This window comes from Pongo abelii, chromosome 19, assembly GCF_028885655.2.
Source record: "Pongo abelii isolate AG06213 chromosome 19, NHGRI_mPonAbe1-v2.0_pri, whole genome shotgun sequence".
Lineage (NCBI taxonomy): Eukaryota > Metazoa > Chordata > Mammalia > Primates > Hominidae > Pongo > Pongo abelii.
The window spans coordinates 84,854,647-84,872,339 of NC_072004.2; the positions used below are offsets into that span (position 1 = coordinate 84,854,647).

General features: G+C 40.8%; 1 protein-coding gene across 2 annotated transcripts in view; it reads left to right on the forward strand.

Moving 5' to 3' along the window:
* The window catches only part of MAP2K6 (mitogen-activated protein kinase kinase 6), a 138,736-nt gene that overhangs the window by 84,777 nt on the left and 36,266 nt on the right, over positions 1-17,693 (forward strand). The window contains exons 1-4 of one of the 2 annotated variants that reach the window (XM_009251982.4): positions 2,120-2,212; positions 5,583-5,649; positions 16,709-16,757; positions 17,353-17,466. In XM_009251982.4, coding sequence (XP_009250257.1) covers positions 17,389-17,466 — 78 coding nt within the window. In that variant the 5' untranslated portion in view covers positions 2,120-2,212; positions 5,583-5,649; positions 16,709-16,757; positions 17,353-17,388. Of the gene's footprint in view, positions 1-2,119; positions 2,213-5,582; positions 5,650-16,708; positions 16,758-17,352; positions 17,467-17,693 lie in introns of those variants that run through there. The other variant, XM_002827761.6, reaches the window with a different exon arrangement.

The following is a 17,693-nucleotide window of genomic DNA, read 5'->3' on the forward strand; positions in this document are numbered from 1 at the left end:
AAGGCGGGCGGATAACCTGAGGTCAGAAGTTTGAGATTAGCCTGGTCAACATGGCGAAACCCCATCTCTACTAAAAATACAAAAATTAGGCGGGTGGGGTGGCGCGTGCCTGTATTCCCAGTCGCAGTCACTCGGGAGGCTGAGGGCCATGAGAATTGCTTGAACGTGGGAAGCGGAGGTTTTGGTGAGCCTAGATAGCACCACTGCACTCCAGCCTGGGTGACAAAGCGAGACTCTGTCTCAAAAAAAAAAAAAAAAAAAAAAAAAAGGCCGGGCGCGGTGGCTCACACCTATAATCCCAGCACTTTGGGAGGCCGAGGCAGGTGGATCACGAGGTCAGGAGTTCAAGACCAGCCTGACCAACGTGGTGAAACCCCATCTCTACTAAAAATACAACAATTAGTTGGGTGTGATGGCGGGCGCCTGTAATCCCAGCTACTCAGGAGGCTGAGGCAGGAGAATCACATGAACCCGGGAAGTGGAGGTTGCAGAGAGCTGACATTGTGCCACTGTACTCCAGGCTGGGTGACAGAGCAAGATTCCATCTCAAAAAAAAAAAAAAAAAAAAGAGCTTTTCAGCTTTTCTTCTCTACACTTTCTGTAATTCCAGAGAGATTTGTCCTCAGTGGTTGGAATCTCAGTGGTATATAAGAGCCAGTGGTTTTGGAAGATTGGAGGATGGCAGGGTCCCTGTTCACTTTTACATTGCTGTTGCAAAGCCAGCTTTCTTCCTGCACGCCTCTTCCCCTGCCCTGCTTCGTTCGTTGCTTTGCATATGATGATTGCAATTTAATAACACTGAATGATACTTCACTGCTGATTTTGTTGCCAACTACCCTTGGAACGTAAGCGTAGATGCAAGTAGTAAGGAGAGGGCAGCCAAGGCCTCTAGATTGCCAGTTACTTGGCTGGAAATTCCATTCATATTGGGAAACAGATTTTTAAAATAAATTTGGCACTGGAAACACTGCCATCCTTTTGTGAAGCTGTGTCAATAATCATAAACTCTCATAATCGTGCCCCCCAACCCTCGGCCAAGCTAACAAATATTTAGGCATCAGCATATCTTCATGATGCCACCTTCTGTTGACCGCGTGGTCTTCTCATGCTGCTTGGGTTGGCAGTGGAACTTAATCTTCTGTTTTATGTAATGAGGAACATCAGAGGAGTGCTTTGTGCTTACCCTCTCAGAGTGTGTGCAAGACCTCTCGTGTACCCCATCATTTTCGGTGCAGTCAAAGCTAGCGAACATTTCTGTGGCCTGGTAAATATTTTCTAACTATTGGCAAGGCTTTTTAAATTTTTTTTTCCAGTGCCGTTTTGCTGCAGGCCAGGATTATAATGACCTAGCTTTGCTTTGGTTTAAGATGAATTTTGCAAATATATGTGTGTGGTGGGACTACACTCTTTTCAGAGAACACAGTCATGGGTGTAACAGGGTCTGATGCAATATAGTGCTGCATATGCCCAATCAGGCCGATGAGGCTTACCCTTTGCAGACTGTGCCAATAAGCAGTCGAGGCTTGTTGCAATCTGCAGAAATCTACAGAATTCTCTGTTTCTGAGAAGGCTTGTTGCTAGCATGTGACATCATAGAAAGCCTTTTTTTTTCTGACATTTTTTCTGCTTTGCTTTAGAATATCAAAGGCAAAGACTGTTGAACATAGTTGGCCACTTAGCTTTATTATTCATAGTGCTCCCTCCCATGTTTTTTTTTTTTTTTTTTTTTTTTAACAGTGTTCAATGTTAGCGTCAGGTGTTGGCTGCCTTCCTGGGGGAACAGATTGCTGTGAAGTAAACACAGCTGGAAACTGACCACATATTGTTTTTCTTTCTTTTAAGAAATGAAAGAGGTATTTATAGAAAAGCTGCAGAACATGGTACTGTCCAGATTTATAGATTTATTCCTCCAAGTCTGGTTAATGATTAATGTCACGCCTGGGTGTCCACATGGACCCACTTCCCTTCTCCTTTCCTGAAGCTGTAATTTCCTCGGAACAATGAACTTGCAGAGGTTTGCTGCAATCCGAACTTGAGGAGGGGGTGGAGTCTGTTCAGTTCTGTTTCTCCTTGCTGAAGTGTGGTCTTTGGAGCTAAGTGAAGAATGACTTCTGTTAGGTTTTCCTCTGCTGGCCTTCCTTGCAGCCTCCAAAACCTCACCAGAGTCGCCTCTGCTGGTCTCTTACTGTGCTGCTCTGTCAGAGATGGGCAAGTAAGTGAACTGCAGAATGTTGCTGTGTGTGCTCGTGATTTGTATTTTATTTGATGTAAACGTGAAGGCAGAGTATTTTCTAACACTGTAATTCAACTAGGTTTTGTGTCTCCTGGATCTATTTTTTTTCTCGTTGTTCTGAGGAGCTGATGTACTTGGAAATATTAGGTTTAAGATATGCAGATGTCCAACTTATATACGTAGTCAAGGGTTTAGAGTCTGGAGACAGGAGGCTGGCAATTTCAACTAGGAGGCAGTAAATTCAGGGTAAGAATGATGTTGATGTAGGGGGCTGTGGGGGTGGCTGGGTGTAAAAGTGATCGGGGAGAGCATCAAAGGCCTTTTCCTCCCACTTGGAAGACTTTATTTTATTTTGGTCTTTTATTCCTTTGGTCTCTGTGCTAAAAACTTTCTCTCTTTTTTACTATTTCTTTGTATAGATGTTTTGGTGATTTAAGTTATGGTGTAATAATTAATTGCTGTTAAGAATTGCTACTAATTACTTGCTATATTAAGGTTTTCCAAAGGGGTTTTCTCGATAAATAGCTATTTCTCTTTACCTCTATCTTGTAAGAACTGAGTTAGAGGTAAAGAAGAGAAAGATGTAGGAATTTAAGAGTAACTTCTGCTTTTGGTTTGCTTAAATGACAACTGGAGACCAGTTTTCATAGGCAAAATATATGTTACTTTAGTTTTTGTTTTCGTTGAGAGAACTGTAGGGTCGCCTTTTGGGATTACCTGAATTATTTGTCACCTGTACTGGAATTTGTATGTAGTTATCTGTATAGTTATCTAAACAAGTTGAATCCGTCATTCATTCCTCACTGAAGAATCTCATCGAAAATAACATTCCCTATCTGTTTGGCTGAGGTGCGTGGATGGAAATTGTTGGAATTAGGTCATGTATCTATTTGGATTCTCATAACTGGGTCCAGCACCTAGCCATAGTTCCTGGTACATAGGAAAGCTCTATGCGATGTCAATAACTGACTAATTTAGTAACATCCTTAACAGCTGTTTGAGTTCCAAGAGCAGGAAAGTGAATGGTGAGTTTTGAACCTTATAAAATACATAAGTAAACCCAAATGAGGAGAGAATTGAGAAAGCCTGTTATTCTGAAGGTGGTCCTAAAAGGCTTTCTCTAGGCTGATTACCGCGAAGCATATTTTTTCCTGGCTTTATGCAACTTGGCAGAATTGATCTGATTTTGGATTCTGAAGGAATAGAAAGAAAAAATTTCATTATACATTATAGTGGGCTATAATGATGTGGCCAATTCTCTTCATTAATTTTTTAAATGACTTTTAAAAAAGAGACGGTACTGATTATTTCCCTAAATGAATCTAATTAACAGCTACTTAAGGTATCTTAATGTTTTTTCATATGTGTTATCTGCTTTGATTCTCATATCAGTCCAGTGAGGTGAGTATTGATGTTACTTCCTCATTTTACAATTGAGAAAACTGAGTCAGACGAAAAGTGATTCTAGAAGTTGCGTGGTGCGTGGAAGAACCAGATGTCAGCTGGGTATTTTAAAACTCAAAATCCCGTGTATGTCTCACCTGCCCCTCTCCAGTCATCTCTAAACGTCTTCTATCGCAGGATAGTAGAAAGAACTCCCACCTGAGTGTCAGGAGACCTGGATTCTGATTCTGACTGGGTCGTTGCTGACCTCTGTGATGTGGAGCAAGTCACTGAAGTCTTTGGATGTCATTTTTCTGCAAGGAGGTTATTTTAATTGATTTCTTAAGTGTCTTTGCAGCTTCAGGATCTATCCAGGGCCGTATCCAGGGCTTACGTTATCTCTGAGTGCTCATCTGCAATGTAGAGAAGAGGTGGGAAAGGAGGTAGGATTCTTTTTTTTTTTTTTTTTGAGACAGAGTCTCACACTGTCGCCCAGGCTGGAGTGCAGTGGCGCGATCTCAGCTCACTGCAAGCTCTGCCTCCCAGGTTCACGCCATTCTCCTGCCTCAGCCTCCGCTGTAGCTGGGACTACAGGTGCCCGCCACCATGCCCAGCTAATTTATTGTATTTTTAGTAGAGACGGGGTTTCACCGTGTTAGCCAGGATGGTCTCGATCTCCTGACCTCGTGATCTGCCCGTGTCGGCCTCCCAAAGTGCTGGGATTACAGGCGTGCGCCACCGCGCCCGGCCAGGAGGTAGCATTCTTTCCAGCCATTCTATCCAGCTCTCCCTTGGTTTCTCCTGCCAAGTGCAAAGAGACACAGGATCTCCATGGATGAGGAAAACCCCAGGCCCTTGTTTGCTCTGATCTGCTTCCTGAGCTGGCATTTCTTAGTCTGTTCTTTTTTACTCATCAACAAAAGTATTTGAGCCAAATTCTGTTGTAATTTCAGCCCAGGTATGATCAACATCAAGTTACGTTTCCATTTGGCCCAAGAAGAAGTTATGACCTCCTTGCATAAGCTCATCTGTTATCTTAATCCTTTCCGGAAGAGGGAAAATGTAAATAAGTATTACTCTATCCCTCTCCTAAGTTTTTCAAATTACAGCAGGTGGTTGGGAAAAGGGGAGGGCAGAACAGTGGAAAAGCATTTTTTATTCTACTTCCATTGCTAACTTTGTAGTAGTTCACAGATTGATTTAGAAAATAGTGGAATACTGAGATAAGGGTGACTACCCTTTACTAACACCAAAAAGAAAAAAAAGCTATAAGCAAGTGTCTGCCATCACCATTATAGTGTAAAAAAAAACAAGGCCAGGCATGGTGGCTTATAGGCTGGGCGTGGTGGCTCATGCCTGTAATCCCAGCACTCTGGGAGGCCAAGGTCAGCAGATCACCAGAGGTCAGGAGTTCGAGACCAGCCTGGCCAACATGGAGAAACCCCCGTCTCTACTAAAAATATAAAAATTAGCCGGGCATGGTGGTGCATGCCTGTAATCCCAGCTCCTCAGGAGGCTGAGGCAGGAGAATCGCTTGAATCCAGGAGGCAGAAGTTGCAGTGAGCCGAGATTGTGCCTCTGTACTCCAGCCTTGGGTGACAGAGTAAGACTCTGTCTCAAAAAAAAAAAAAAAAAAAAAAAAAAAAAAGAAGTTGCAATGACAAACTCTCAGTGGGGAGAAAGGGCAGATCTTCCTAGGAAAAGAGAGTTGGCATTCTCATCCTGATGTTTGCCCCCTGGACTAATGAAAAACCTCATTCATGACCACAGTCTGTATTTGGGAAGCTCTGTTCTACCTGGTGCTTGGGTTCTTAACACTCACAGACTTCCTGGGTAGGAAGTGGCGCTTTGAATGGAGACATGAGAGCTGCATGTGCAGGTCAGCTCTTTCCTTTGCCGCAGTCTCTTTCTCTGCTATCTTGCTATGATTTAGTCCTTAACTTTTTCCTTTTGTCTTTCCCCATAGGCAAGAAGCGAAACCCTGGCCTTAAAATTCCAAAAGAAGCATTTGAACAACCTCAGACCAGTTCCACGTAAGTTGGCAAGATCATCATCTGAATCCAAATCCTTGTACTTTCAGGTTTCTCCTGGGGGTTTATTTTTGGACTGGTGAGCAATGCCTTGACTTTAGAAGAGCCCTTTAAGGGGGAAGCCATTTGCTCACTGTTCTAAGACCTGAAATAATCATCTTATCAGTCAGTTACATTGAATGGGTAGTTTTGAACTCAGTGGCTTAAGTTATTGGTTGAGTAGGAAGTGAATGTCACATATATTTGGCAGATGGGGCTTTATGTAAGGCCAGAAAGGCCCCTGAATGTGAACTTCCTTGCCTTTTCCCTGTAGATTGGAGAAAACAGGCAAATCCCTGTGAAAACCACTACTATAAAACTTGGGTTGAGATGGAAAGATGGTATTTGGTGAGGACCCACATCCTGACACTTAAATTCTGTCCCATATAAACAGAAGGAAGAATGAGGTAAAGGAACACTTTTTTATTAGCTGAGGTTTTGGCCCAAATCCCTAAGTCAGCTCAAGTCCTAGTGAAGGACGTTGTGTAAATGACATCCTCTCTGCGAGGATGTCTCCTTCTTGTTTTTTTTTATTTTTTTTATTTTTTGTATCTGTCTCCGTGTGGTGGGAACGGTACTTCCTGTCCAGCTGGAGGTACAACCACCTACCAAGGCATCTGCATGAGAGGAATGGAAATTCCAAGGAAACTCACAATAGAGGTGTTAGAGAGACAGGGCAAGGGCAAAGAGAGGGCATCCTAATGGAAAAGTGAGTTGGTAAGGCTTTTGTTCATGTCTACAAAAGTGCCTCCCTTTGTAATGGGTTTTGATCTTAGCTGTGATCTACTATCAGGAAGTGCACCCTCTAGTGTTGGAATGTGTTCTTAAATAGGATCATGTCTGCTATAAGACTGTTACAAAGCCGATGGTCCTTGCATTGCGTGAAGCAGTATACAGACACTTTCCACTGGAGAATTTTTAAGGACAAAGTAGAGTTGAGGGCTACTCTTCAGGGTTCTGGACTGTAGCTCAAGAGTCTAAACTCAAGATAGAATGTTCCTTTCATTAGAATCTGCAGGAGGAAGATCCGTCTTCCCATACTTGCTATCAAGATTGTTTTTTTTTTTCTTCTCTTTTTTTTTTCTTTTTTTTTTTTGGTCTCTCTGAGCAATTTCTTTTTCTCGTAGACCTGTGAACTGTGTAATTACTATTGTTTCCTCTCTGACTGGTTTCTCAAGAGCTTACAGTCAAATATGTGGCCTACTTTTACTACCTGTATAGGAATTTATGGGATATACTTTTAAAACTTTTTATTTTGAAATAATTGTAGATTAACAGGAGGTTGCAAAGAAATGTACAGGGAAGTCCCATAGATCCCTTTCCCCAGGCCATGCGAAACTACCCCCCATCCCAAGTTAACATCTTACACAACTATAGTACATTATCAAGATCAGGTAAGTGGCAGTAGCACAAATCATAGAACTTAATTTCTCCAGCTATGCAAGTATTCATTTGTGCGTGCGTGTGTGTGTGCACGTGTAGCTCTGTAAAGTTTATCACATGTGTAAGTCTTGCCTAAGTACTATTATAATCAAGATACTTCACTACAGCAACATTACTAGACTCTTTTATGTTACCCTCTTATAATCACACCCACCTCTTCTCCCCATCTCCGTCTTTAATCCCTGGCAACCACCAATCTGTTCTCCTTTGCCATTTTGTTATTTCATGATTTTTGTATAAACAAAATCATGCATCTCTTTTTGAGATTTTTTTCAATGTAATTTTATTGAGGTTCATTTAAGTAATTGCATGTATTGATAGTTTGTTGCATTTTATTGCTAAGTACCCGTCCATGGTATGGTTATACCACAGTTTGTTCAACACCTTAGCCTTTGAAGGAGATATGGGTAGTTTTCCATTTTTGGCTATTATGAATAAAGCTGTTATGAGCATTTATGCATAAGTTCCTGCATGAGAATAGGTCTTCATTTCTCTCGGGTGTAAGCCCAATAGTGCAATTGCTGGGTTATATGGTAAGCCCATCTTTAGTTTTGAAAGAACTGCTGAACTATTGGCCAGAGTAATTGTACCATTTTATGTTCTCAGCAATAATGTCCGAATAATCCAGTTTTTCTGGATCTCTGCCAGCAATTGGTATTATCTGTATTTTTCATTTTAGCCATTCTGATGTGTAGTGATATATGTGTAGGTTTTTTTTTTTTTTTTTTTTTTTTTGAGACGGAGTTTTGCTCTTGTTGCCCAGGCTGCAGTGCAATGGCGTGATCTCGGCTCACTGCAACCTCCCTCTGCCTCCTGGTTTCAGGTGATTCTCCTGCCTCAGCTTCCCCAGTAGCTGGGATTACAGGCGCCTGCCACCATGCCCGGCTAATTTTTTTTTTCTTCTTTTTTTAGTAGAGACGGGGTCTCACCATATTGGCCAGGCTGGTCTGCTGGTCTCGAACTCCTGATCTTAGATGATCCACCTGCCTTGGCCTCCCAAAGTGCTGGGATTACAGGCGTGAGCCACCGTGCCCAGCCTATATGTAGTTTTAATTTACAATTTCTCTAGTGGCTAATGTAGAATATGTTTTTAGGTGTTCATTTTCCATCTATATATTTTTGGTGAAATGTCTGTGCATATCTTTTGCCCATTGTCTAATTAGATTCTTTTTATTGTTTACTTTTGAGAGTTATTTGTATATTCTGGACACAAGGGCTTTGTCCGATATATATGTGATATGAAAATATTTTTCCCAGTTTGTAATTTGTCTTTTTATGCTTTTAGCAGGGTCTTCCACAGAGCAAAATTTTGTTCAACTTATCAATTATTACTTTTACAGATCATGCTTTTGATAATAAGTCTAAGAACCCTTTGCCTAGTCCTAGATCTGTCTGGAAGTTTTGTAGTTTTGCATTTTGCATTTAAGCCCATGGTCCATTTTGGGTTAATTTTTGTTCAAGGTATGAGTTTAGGTTGAGCTTTATTTTTTTGGCCAGTGGGTTACCAATTATTCTAGCACCATTTGTTGAAAAGGCTATCCCTCCTCCATTGAATTGCTTCTGCTCCTTTGTCAATATCAATTGGGCATATTTGTTTGAAGTTATTTCTGCGTTCTCTATTCTGTTCCACTGATTTATGTGTCTGTCCCTCTGCCAGTATGACATTGTCTTGATTACCACAGCTGTAGAGTATCATAACAGGGAAACATGATTCCTCTTACTCTGTTCTCTTTCAGAACTATGTTGACTATTCTAAAGGCCTTTCTCTTTTCATATAAGTTTTAGAATAAGCTTGTCTATGTCCACAAAGAAACTTACTGAGATTTTAGTAGGAATTGCATTTAACCTATAGATCAATTTAGGGCGAATTGACATTTTTACTACATTGGTTCTTCCAATCTGCAAACATGGTATATTTCTTTAACTTTAAAAATTTTATTTCTTTCATCAGCATTTTTATAATGCAATTCCTCTATATTAGATTTTGTTAAAATTTATACCTAAGTGTTTTTTTGGAGCAAATTTTAAGTGGAATTTGATTTGTGAGCTTGGTTTTCACTTGTTCATTGTCAGTATATAGAAATGCAATAGATTTTTTCTGTATTGATCTTGAATTCTGTGGATTCTGCAGTCAATCTATTCTGTGACTTTACTAAAATCACTTATTAGTTCTAGAAGCTTGTCATCGAATCGTTAGGGTTTTCTATATAAACAGTCATGGCATCTGTAAATGGAGACTGTTTTATTTCTTCTTTTCCAATCTTTACTTTGATTTTTACTTTCGTTTTCTTGCCTTATTGAAGTGGCAAGAATGTCCAGTCCTAGGTTAATAAGGTTGATGAGAGCAGGCAAACTTGCTTTGTTCCTCATCTTAGAGGGAAAGCATTTAGTCTTTCACTATTAAGTATGAAGCTAACTGTAGGTTTTTTGTAGATGTTACTTATGAAGTTGAAAAGGTTCTCAACTATATAAAACCTCTCAGTATACTGAGAGGTTCTTTTTGATTGTTTGTTTTTGTTTTTTTGAGACAGGGTCTCACTCTGTCACCCAGGCTGGAGTGCAGAGGTGTGATCATGGCTCACTGCAGTCTCAGCCTTCCCTGGCTCAAGTGATCCTCCCATCTCAGCCTCCAAAGTAGGTGGAACTACAGGTACATGCTACCACACGTGGCTAATATTTTTTTTTTGTATTTTGTAGAGATGGGGTTTCGCCATGTTGCCCAGGCTGGTCTTGAACTCATGGGCTCAAGCAATTTGCCTGCCTTGGCCCTCCCAAAGTGCCGGAATTACAGGCGCGAGCCAACGTGCCCTGCCTGAGAACTTTTATTATGAACGGGTATTGAATTTTGTTGAATGCTTTCTCTGCATCAGTTGATATGATCATAAGATTTTTCTTCTTTGATCTGTCGATATGTAGATTATGTTGATTCATTTTTATGTTATGAGCTAGCCTTGCATACCCCTAATGAATCCCAGTTAGTTATGGTATATATATTTTTGTGCATTGTTGGATTCGATTTGCTAAAATTTTGTTGAGGATTTTTGTTTCTAGGCTTTTGGGAGATGTTGGTCTGTGGTGGTTTATTTATTATTTCTCCTGTGCTATTATTTTCTAGTTTTAGTATTAAGGTAATAATGGCTTAATAAAAATGAATTGGTAAGTGTTGCTTCTATTTTTTGGTAGACATTGTATAAAATTGGTGCTAATTCTTCTTTGGATGTTTGCTAAAATTCTCCAATGAAAGAAAATGAGCCTGGATTTTTTTTTTCTGGGACTTTTTAATCACAATCTCAATTTCTTTAATAGTTACAGGACTATTCACATTATCTGTTTCATCATGGCTGAGTTTTGGTGGTATGTGGTTTTGAGGAGTTGGTCCATTTCTTCCAAGTTGTCACATTTATGAGAGTAAAATTGTTCATAGTGTTTCCTGCCTATCCTTTAAATGGCTGCACAATCTGTTGTGACATCTTTTTTTTTTTCCCTGATACTGATAATTTGTGTCTTCTTTTGTTAAATTTGTCAATTTTGCTTGAGGTTTATCAACTTTATTGATTTTTTTTTCTTCTGAAGAACCAGCTTTGTTTTATTTTCCTATTTTCAATTTTATTGCTTTCTTCTTTTATTTTTACTATTTCCTTTGGGATTTATTCTTATATCAACCTGCCAGGAGTCTTATATCCCTTCCCCTTACAATTTTTATTCTTTACCTTTTATATTAGTTTACTTTATAGCATAAATTATATGTTAATTTTATAAATTTTATGAATTTCGGAAGGCTACCATAAACCCTTTCTTGGTATAAACAAGGATAAAAGCAGTTTATATTTTCCCTCGTATGGTATTAATAAGGTATACTGCGAATATACTTACCTGTTTCACTGTGTGAAGCAAAAATTATCACTTCATTATTGTAGAGTATACCGCTGTAGCTCGAAGAGTCTCCTTGTTATTACTTTAATGCCGAGGCTTAAATTTGTACTCCTAAAGAAGTAGCTCCCACATTTTGTGTTTTTCTTGGCAATTTTTGAAGGCTGGCTTGGTGATTTCTTCCCATTCATACCCTGCCTCCTTCTGCTGCGCTTCACAAAAATAAATAGGCCTTGACAAAGCTCCATTCTCCCGAGTTCAACGTGTGTGGCCCCTCTGTTTGAGCTCTTTCTTTGAGCTACCGATGCCAGTGTAAGCTGTCCCTTGCCTTGATTGATAGTGACCAATTCTAAATCAGTTTGATGCTAGTTCATATTATTTCATTTAACCACCACAAGAAACTCAGAGGCAGTGTTTGTTACTCTCACTTGACATGTGAACAAACAGAACGATGCAATGGTCAGGTGCATTGCTCCAAGCTGCTGAGCACAGCTTCATGGGTAAGAGTTCAGGGTCTGGAGCCAGAACACTTAGGTTTATATTTGGGATCTAAACTTCACTTGTTGAATACCTTAGGCAAAATACCTAACTGCGCTAAGCCTTAGTTTCCCTTTCTAAAAGTACAAAAAATTAGCTGGGCGTGGTGGCGGCCGCCTGTAATCCCAGCTTCTTGGGAGGCTGAGGCAGGAGAAGCGCTTGAACCCAGGAGGGAGAGGTTGCAATGAGCCGAGATCGTGCCGTTGCACTCCAGCCTAGATGACAGAGTGAGGCTCCATCTCAAAAAACAAACAAACAAACAAACAAAACTCAGGAATAGCAGTGATGTTGCTGTCATGAGGATTAGATGTCATAATCCATATGAGTGTCTAGTGTAGTGCCTGGTGCATCGCAATTGCTCGATGAAAGGTAACTCCAAGTTAGTATTATCACACAGCTTCTCAGTGGAAGAACTGGCATATAAGCTCAGGAATCTCTGACTCTCAATTATGTACTCTTAGCCACACATCAGACTGGTAGAGGCTGTGAGCAAACAGTTTATGGCTAGTGAAATGAGAGGTAATATCCTTTACAGCATACTGTGCATGAGAAGCCATCATGGTGCAGCTCTGGGTTCTAATCTCATCGTCTCTCCAAGTGTTTTTGTTTTTTGTTTTTTTTTTTGAGACAGAGTCTCACTGTGTTGCCCAGGCTGGAGTGTGGTGGTGTGATCTTGGCTCACCACAACCTCTGCCTCTTGGGTTCAAGTGATTCTCCTGCCTCAGCCTCCCAAGTAGCTGGGACTACAGGCGCCCGCCACCATGCCCAGCTAAGTTTGTATTTTTAGTAGAGACAGGGTTTCACTATGTTGGCCAGGCTGGTCTCGAACCCCTGATGTCGTGATCCACCCGCCTCAGCCTCCCAAAGTGCTGGGATTACAGGCATGAGCCACTGCACCCGGCCTGAGTGTTCTTAAATTATTTAGTCACTTTCAATATTAATTGTTGAAAGAGGTATTAATGAGGTATTATTACCTTGATTTCAATTCATACCCTATTCTATTTCAATAGAGGTAATAACACCTCTGAGAGTTGTAAAAATTAAGGAAGCTGTTTTATGTAAATGGTCTCACACAGTCTCTTGCCCAAATAGGTGCTTAATAAATATTTCTGAATAAATGAATAATAATTGCGATAGTAACCAGTGAACTGATTCCTCATGTAAAATTATAAATGAATAATTATCGTACTAAACCAAAGCTGGTTGTTCATATAAAAAAATGAATACTAGGTGACCTTTGGAAGACCTTTGGTCTTCCAGGGGAAGAATTTTTGTAATAAGCTGGGTTCTTTCCCCAGAGGACTAAAATATTGAAAAAGTGACAGAGAACATCCACCCACAGTATAAACTTCCTGCAGAATCGCAATGCCCCTGGCAAACTAATATGCCCAGCCCTGGAGAGAACACAGTGTCAACTAATCCAATCTGATTTGTCAGTCTTGGCCCCATCATTTGATATTTTTGGCCCACTTGATGAGCCCAAGGGCCTGTGGCACAGGCCAATTGATTATTTTCATTAGAGGAGGCCTGGGTATTGGAGCAAGTTCCCTGTATTCAATCTGCCTCGATGGGAATCACGAGAGCAGGTAAAAAGCTCTTAGCCCAGTTTTTTATATTTCCTTCTCTTCTTCCTCTTTGTCCTCCTTAAATCAAGGCTGAGATTCAGGTGACTTGAGTTTTATTTTCAGCTCTGTTGATGACCGTGTGGCTTCAGAAAATCACCCAGCTTTTCTGGGTTTCATTTTTCTTAACCTGGAAAATGGCACCAGACCCTTCTATTAGGTCCAGGGGTAAGGCAAAGTTAGTATAGAGCCAAGGTCAGCAAACTTTCTTTGTAAAAGGCCAGATAGTAAATATTTTAGGCTACATAGGCCACAGAGGATGCCATTGTTTATTTTTCGTTTTTTTTTTTTACAAGCATTTAAATTTGGAAAAGTCATTCTTAGCTGGACCACAGGCTGTAATTTGCTGAGCCCTGGTATATATATAAAACATAAGAATATTAGACTTGGAAGAACTCGTTTTTCGATAACCTCATTGGATGGCAAAAAAACAGTCGCAGCCCCATATAATTAGTGACCTTTCTGTTTCTTCATATTTTTAAAAAGTCAGGGTGGTGGGTGACGCCTGTAACTCCAGCACTTTGGGAGGCTGTGGCAAGCGGATCACTTGAGGTCAGGAGTTTGAGACCAGCCTGGCCAACATGGCAAAACCCTGTCTCTGCTACAAGTACAACGATTAGCTGGGTTTGGTGCCTGTAATCCCAGCTGCTTGGGAGGCTGAGGCAGGAGAATTGCTTGAACCCAGTAGGCAGAGGTTGCAGTGAGCCAAGATCGTGCCACTGCACTCCCGCCTGGGCGACAGGGTGAGACTCTGTCTTTAAAAAAAAAAAAAAAAAAAAAATCAGGGTGTTGAATAATTGCAAAGGATTTTTGTTGTTTATATTAGTCACATGTTTCAAGTCATATTTGCCTTTATTTCAAAGTGCCATTACAAATTAGTACAAGCAAATTTTGACAACTGAGGAAAAATAGCTTTGGAAATCTTGAGAAAGAGGAATTAGAGTTTTAGAAATTTGATTCTTCCAGAAACCTTTTCTGAAGAAAAATTCCCTGCTCAGAAACACAAGATATATAAACACATCACTGCTGTTTGTGGGGCATGTGTGTGTGTTTTGTTTTGTATCGTTTTTTTCTCTCTTTCCCTCTCAGTCCCCAGTTTTAAGTTAGTATAAAAAACTTTAAGTATTCTATGTATTCCAAAAGGATTTTGAGGTGAGAGAAGGCTCGCATTAATATCTTAGAGTCATGTTTATATCTGTATTTGTATTCCTCTTTTTTTTTGTTTTGTTTTGTTTTGTTTTGTCTTTTGAGACTGACTCTCGCTCTCGTCACCCAGGCTGGAGTGCAGTGGCACCATCTTGGCTCACTTCAACCTCTGCCTCCTGGGTTCAAGCAATTCTCCTGCCTCAGCCTCTCGAGTAGCTGGGATTACAGGTGTCGCCACCACGCCCGGCTAATTTTTGTATTTTTAGTAGAGATGAGGTTTCACCATGTTGGCCAGGCTGGTTTCGAACTCCTGACCTCAGGTGATCCGCCCACCTCGGCCTCCCAAAGTGCTGGGATTACAGGCGTGAGCCACCGTGCCCCCGCCCATATTCCTACTTTTTAATTTCATTTATGTATTCAATTTCAGCAAAAGGGTTAGAATCATAATACCTGAGAGTTAGAAAAAATCCCCATTGGCAAAGGTTTCTTTTCTCTCTCCCTTTCGTCTTTCCCTTGTCCTCTTTCTTTCCATTTTCCTTTGCCTTTTTCTGGCATGGAATGTGCTTCCAGACAGACATGAATCTTTACCTGTCTGTTCACCCTCTTTCCCTCTTTTCTGGCAGCACCAGGATTCTTTCATCTTTAGCCTCTAGTTGTTCTTTTTGTTTGATCACATTAACAATTTGTTTCTCGGCATTTGCTTTTTTTTTTTCTTTTTTTTTAAATACAGAGTCTCACTCTGTCACCCAGGCTGGAGTGTAATGGCACAATCTCGGCTCACTGCAACCTCCGCCTCCCAGGTTCAAGTGATTCTCCTGCCTCAGCCTACCAAGTAGCTGGGATTACAGACATGTGCCACAATGCCCAGCTAATTTTTGTGTTTTTAGTAGAGATGGGGTTTCACCACGTTGGCCAGGCTGGTCTCGAACTCCTGACCTCAGGTGATCCGCCTGCCTCAGCCTCCCAAAGTGCTGGGATTACAGCTGTGAGCCACCGTGCCCGGCCAGCATTTGCTATGTTTGTCGTACTACTGTTGGTACATTTCTTTCAGGAAAATGCCTTTCTCAGCTCCTAGTTGTGTGCACAGCCAGAGCCAAACATTTTTCTCTTAAGTAGATTGATATCACCTGAGAGATCATTGAAATAGTAGAAATAAATACTCAGGAAGTGACTATAGAAACAAAATCAGCAAACCTCTGGCTCCTAAGAGGACCCCAGAATTGTATATGTGCTGTGCACAGAAGAAATGTTGCTGGGCTTGATAAGACAGCCTGGTAGAGTAGAGAGGATGCAGAACTGGAAATCAGGAGACCTGGGGCAGCTGTGGGCTGGGAGGAGCCACTTTACTTCTCTGGACCTTCTGTCCATCTATAAAAGAAGGGACGAGACTTGAAATTCTTACGTTGTATGAATTTTGTGAGTTAACAGAATATATGCCATTACTATTTGTTTCTTGAAACAATTGTGAGACATGTGGTGAAATAATTACATATATTGGTGCTCTTGGGTGAAAGAATAAGCTTGAGGCTTACTGCTGTAGCACAATGACCTATATCAGCGGTCCCCAGCCTTTTTGGCACCAGGGACTGGTTTTTTGAAAGACAGTTTTTCCATGAACTGGGTGGGGGGATGATTTCGGGGTGATTCAAGCACATTACATTTATTGTGCACTTTATTTCTATTATTATTACATTGTAATACATCATGAAATAATTATACAACTCACCATAATGTAGAATCAATGGGAGCCTTGAGCTTGTTATCCTGCAACTAGATGGTCCCATCTGGGGGTGATGGGAGACAGTGACAGATCATCAGGCATTAGATTCTCATAAGGAGTGCGCAACCTATATTCCTTGTATACACAGTTCACAGTAGGGTTTGTGCTCCTATGAGAATCTAATGCCACTGCTGATCTGACAGGAGATGGAGCTCAGGTGGTAATATGAGCGATGGGGAGCTACTGTAAGTACAGGTGAAGCTTCTCTCCTTCACCCACCACTCATCTCCTGCTGACTGGTATTAGTCCGTGGCTTGCGAGTTGGGCACCCTAATCTGTATAATTGCGCATGTATGGCTCATACGAATTAGATATTTACTGTATGCCAAACATTCAGCTGAGCATTTTACTTGTATTATCTCATTTAATACTCACTCCTGCTTCACAATGTAGGTATATTAATATCCCCATGTTAAAGAAGAAATCCCCAAAGAGATTAAGTAATTTAAACCCAAATGTAATTTATTTCAAATCCCCTCTTATTCACACTCATAGGCTGCTTTAGTTTACTCATGAACTTCCACTTTCTTCTTAAGGAAAAAATATCCTCAGTGGTGTGTGATGTGGGAAGGACATAATTGACTCAATAGCTTATGTTTCTTCTTTTCCCCCTTATCTTTCTTAGACCACCTCGAGATTTAGACTCCAAGGCTTGCATTTCTATTGGAAATCAGGTAAGAAAAAATCATGTCTGCCACCTAAACGTTGGCCATTTTATATGTATACTTTCTGACTGAAAAATTTATTTTCCCTAGCATGCTGTCAGGGGATGAGTCAAAAAAAGTTTGCATTTAAAGGGAAGTGGTATGCAAAGTTTTTGCTATTTTGAGAAAATGTTGAGTTGAAATCAGGCTATTGTGGTTTTGATGGAAGGTATTTGAATAGAGTAGATGGTTCTCTTGAGAGGGCATTTCTCAAAGCTCACGCATAATCTAGTTGCCATCAGTCAATAGTGGGTTACAGACACAATAAAGGGTCATGGCTAAAGAACTTCAGTGAAATAGCTTCAATTGAGACATTGGCAAGCTGAGTCCAAGTTGGGTTTCTGTGTTGCCTGGGACAAGCAGGTGGGCTACCGTGGGAGCTCCTAGACATCTCTTGGCCCTTCTTGTAGCTTCTTGCTTTCAGAGGCTGCTTTGATGTGCTAGAAAATCTTCTGGCCCGGAAATAATCCTTAGAACATTGAGAGAAATGACATAGAGGATAATGTACTCTCTGTTCTGTTTATTTTTCTCTTTCCCATTGCATTATTCCTTTTCTCTCTTGCAGAACTTTGAGGTGAAGGCAGATGACCTGGAGCCTATAATGGAACTGGGACGAGGTGCGTACGGGGTGGTGGAGAAGATGCGGCACGTGCCCAGCGGGCAGATCATGGCAGTGAAGGTAGAGTTGACATTCTCCCAAATGTTTTATATCTGCTGTGTATACATTTGTCCATCTCAATTGTCAACCAGCCCATTTAATAGAAGCAAAACCATGTTCCGTAGGGTGAAACAGAAAAGATTATTTGCAGGGAACAGTATTTTCCTCCAAAGGTATGGAAAAGGCTTCCTTGGTGTGAGTTGTATCTACTTTTTATTTGTTTTTTTTAACCCTTAACTCTCCTTCCA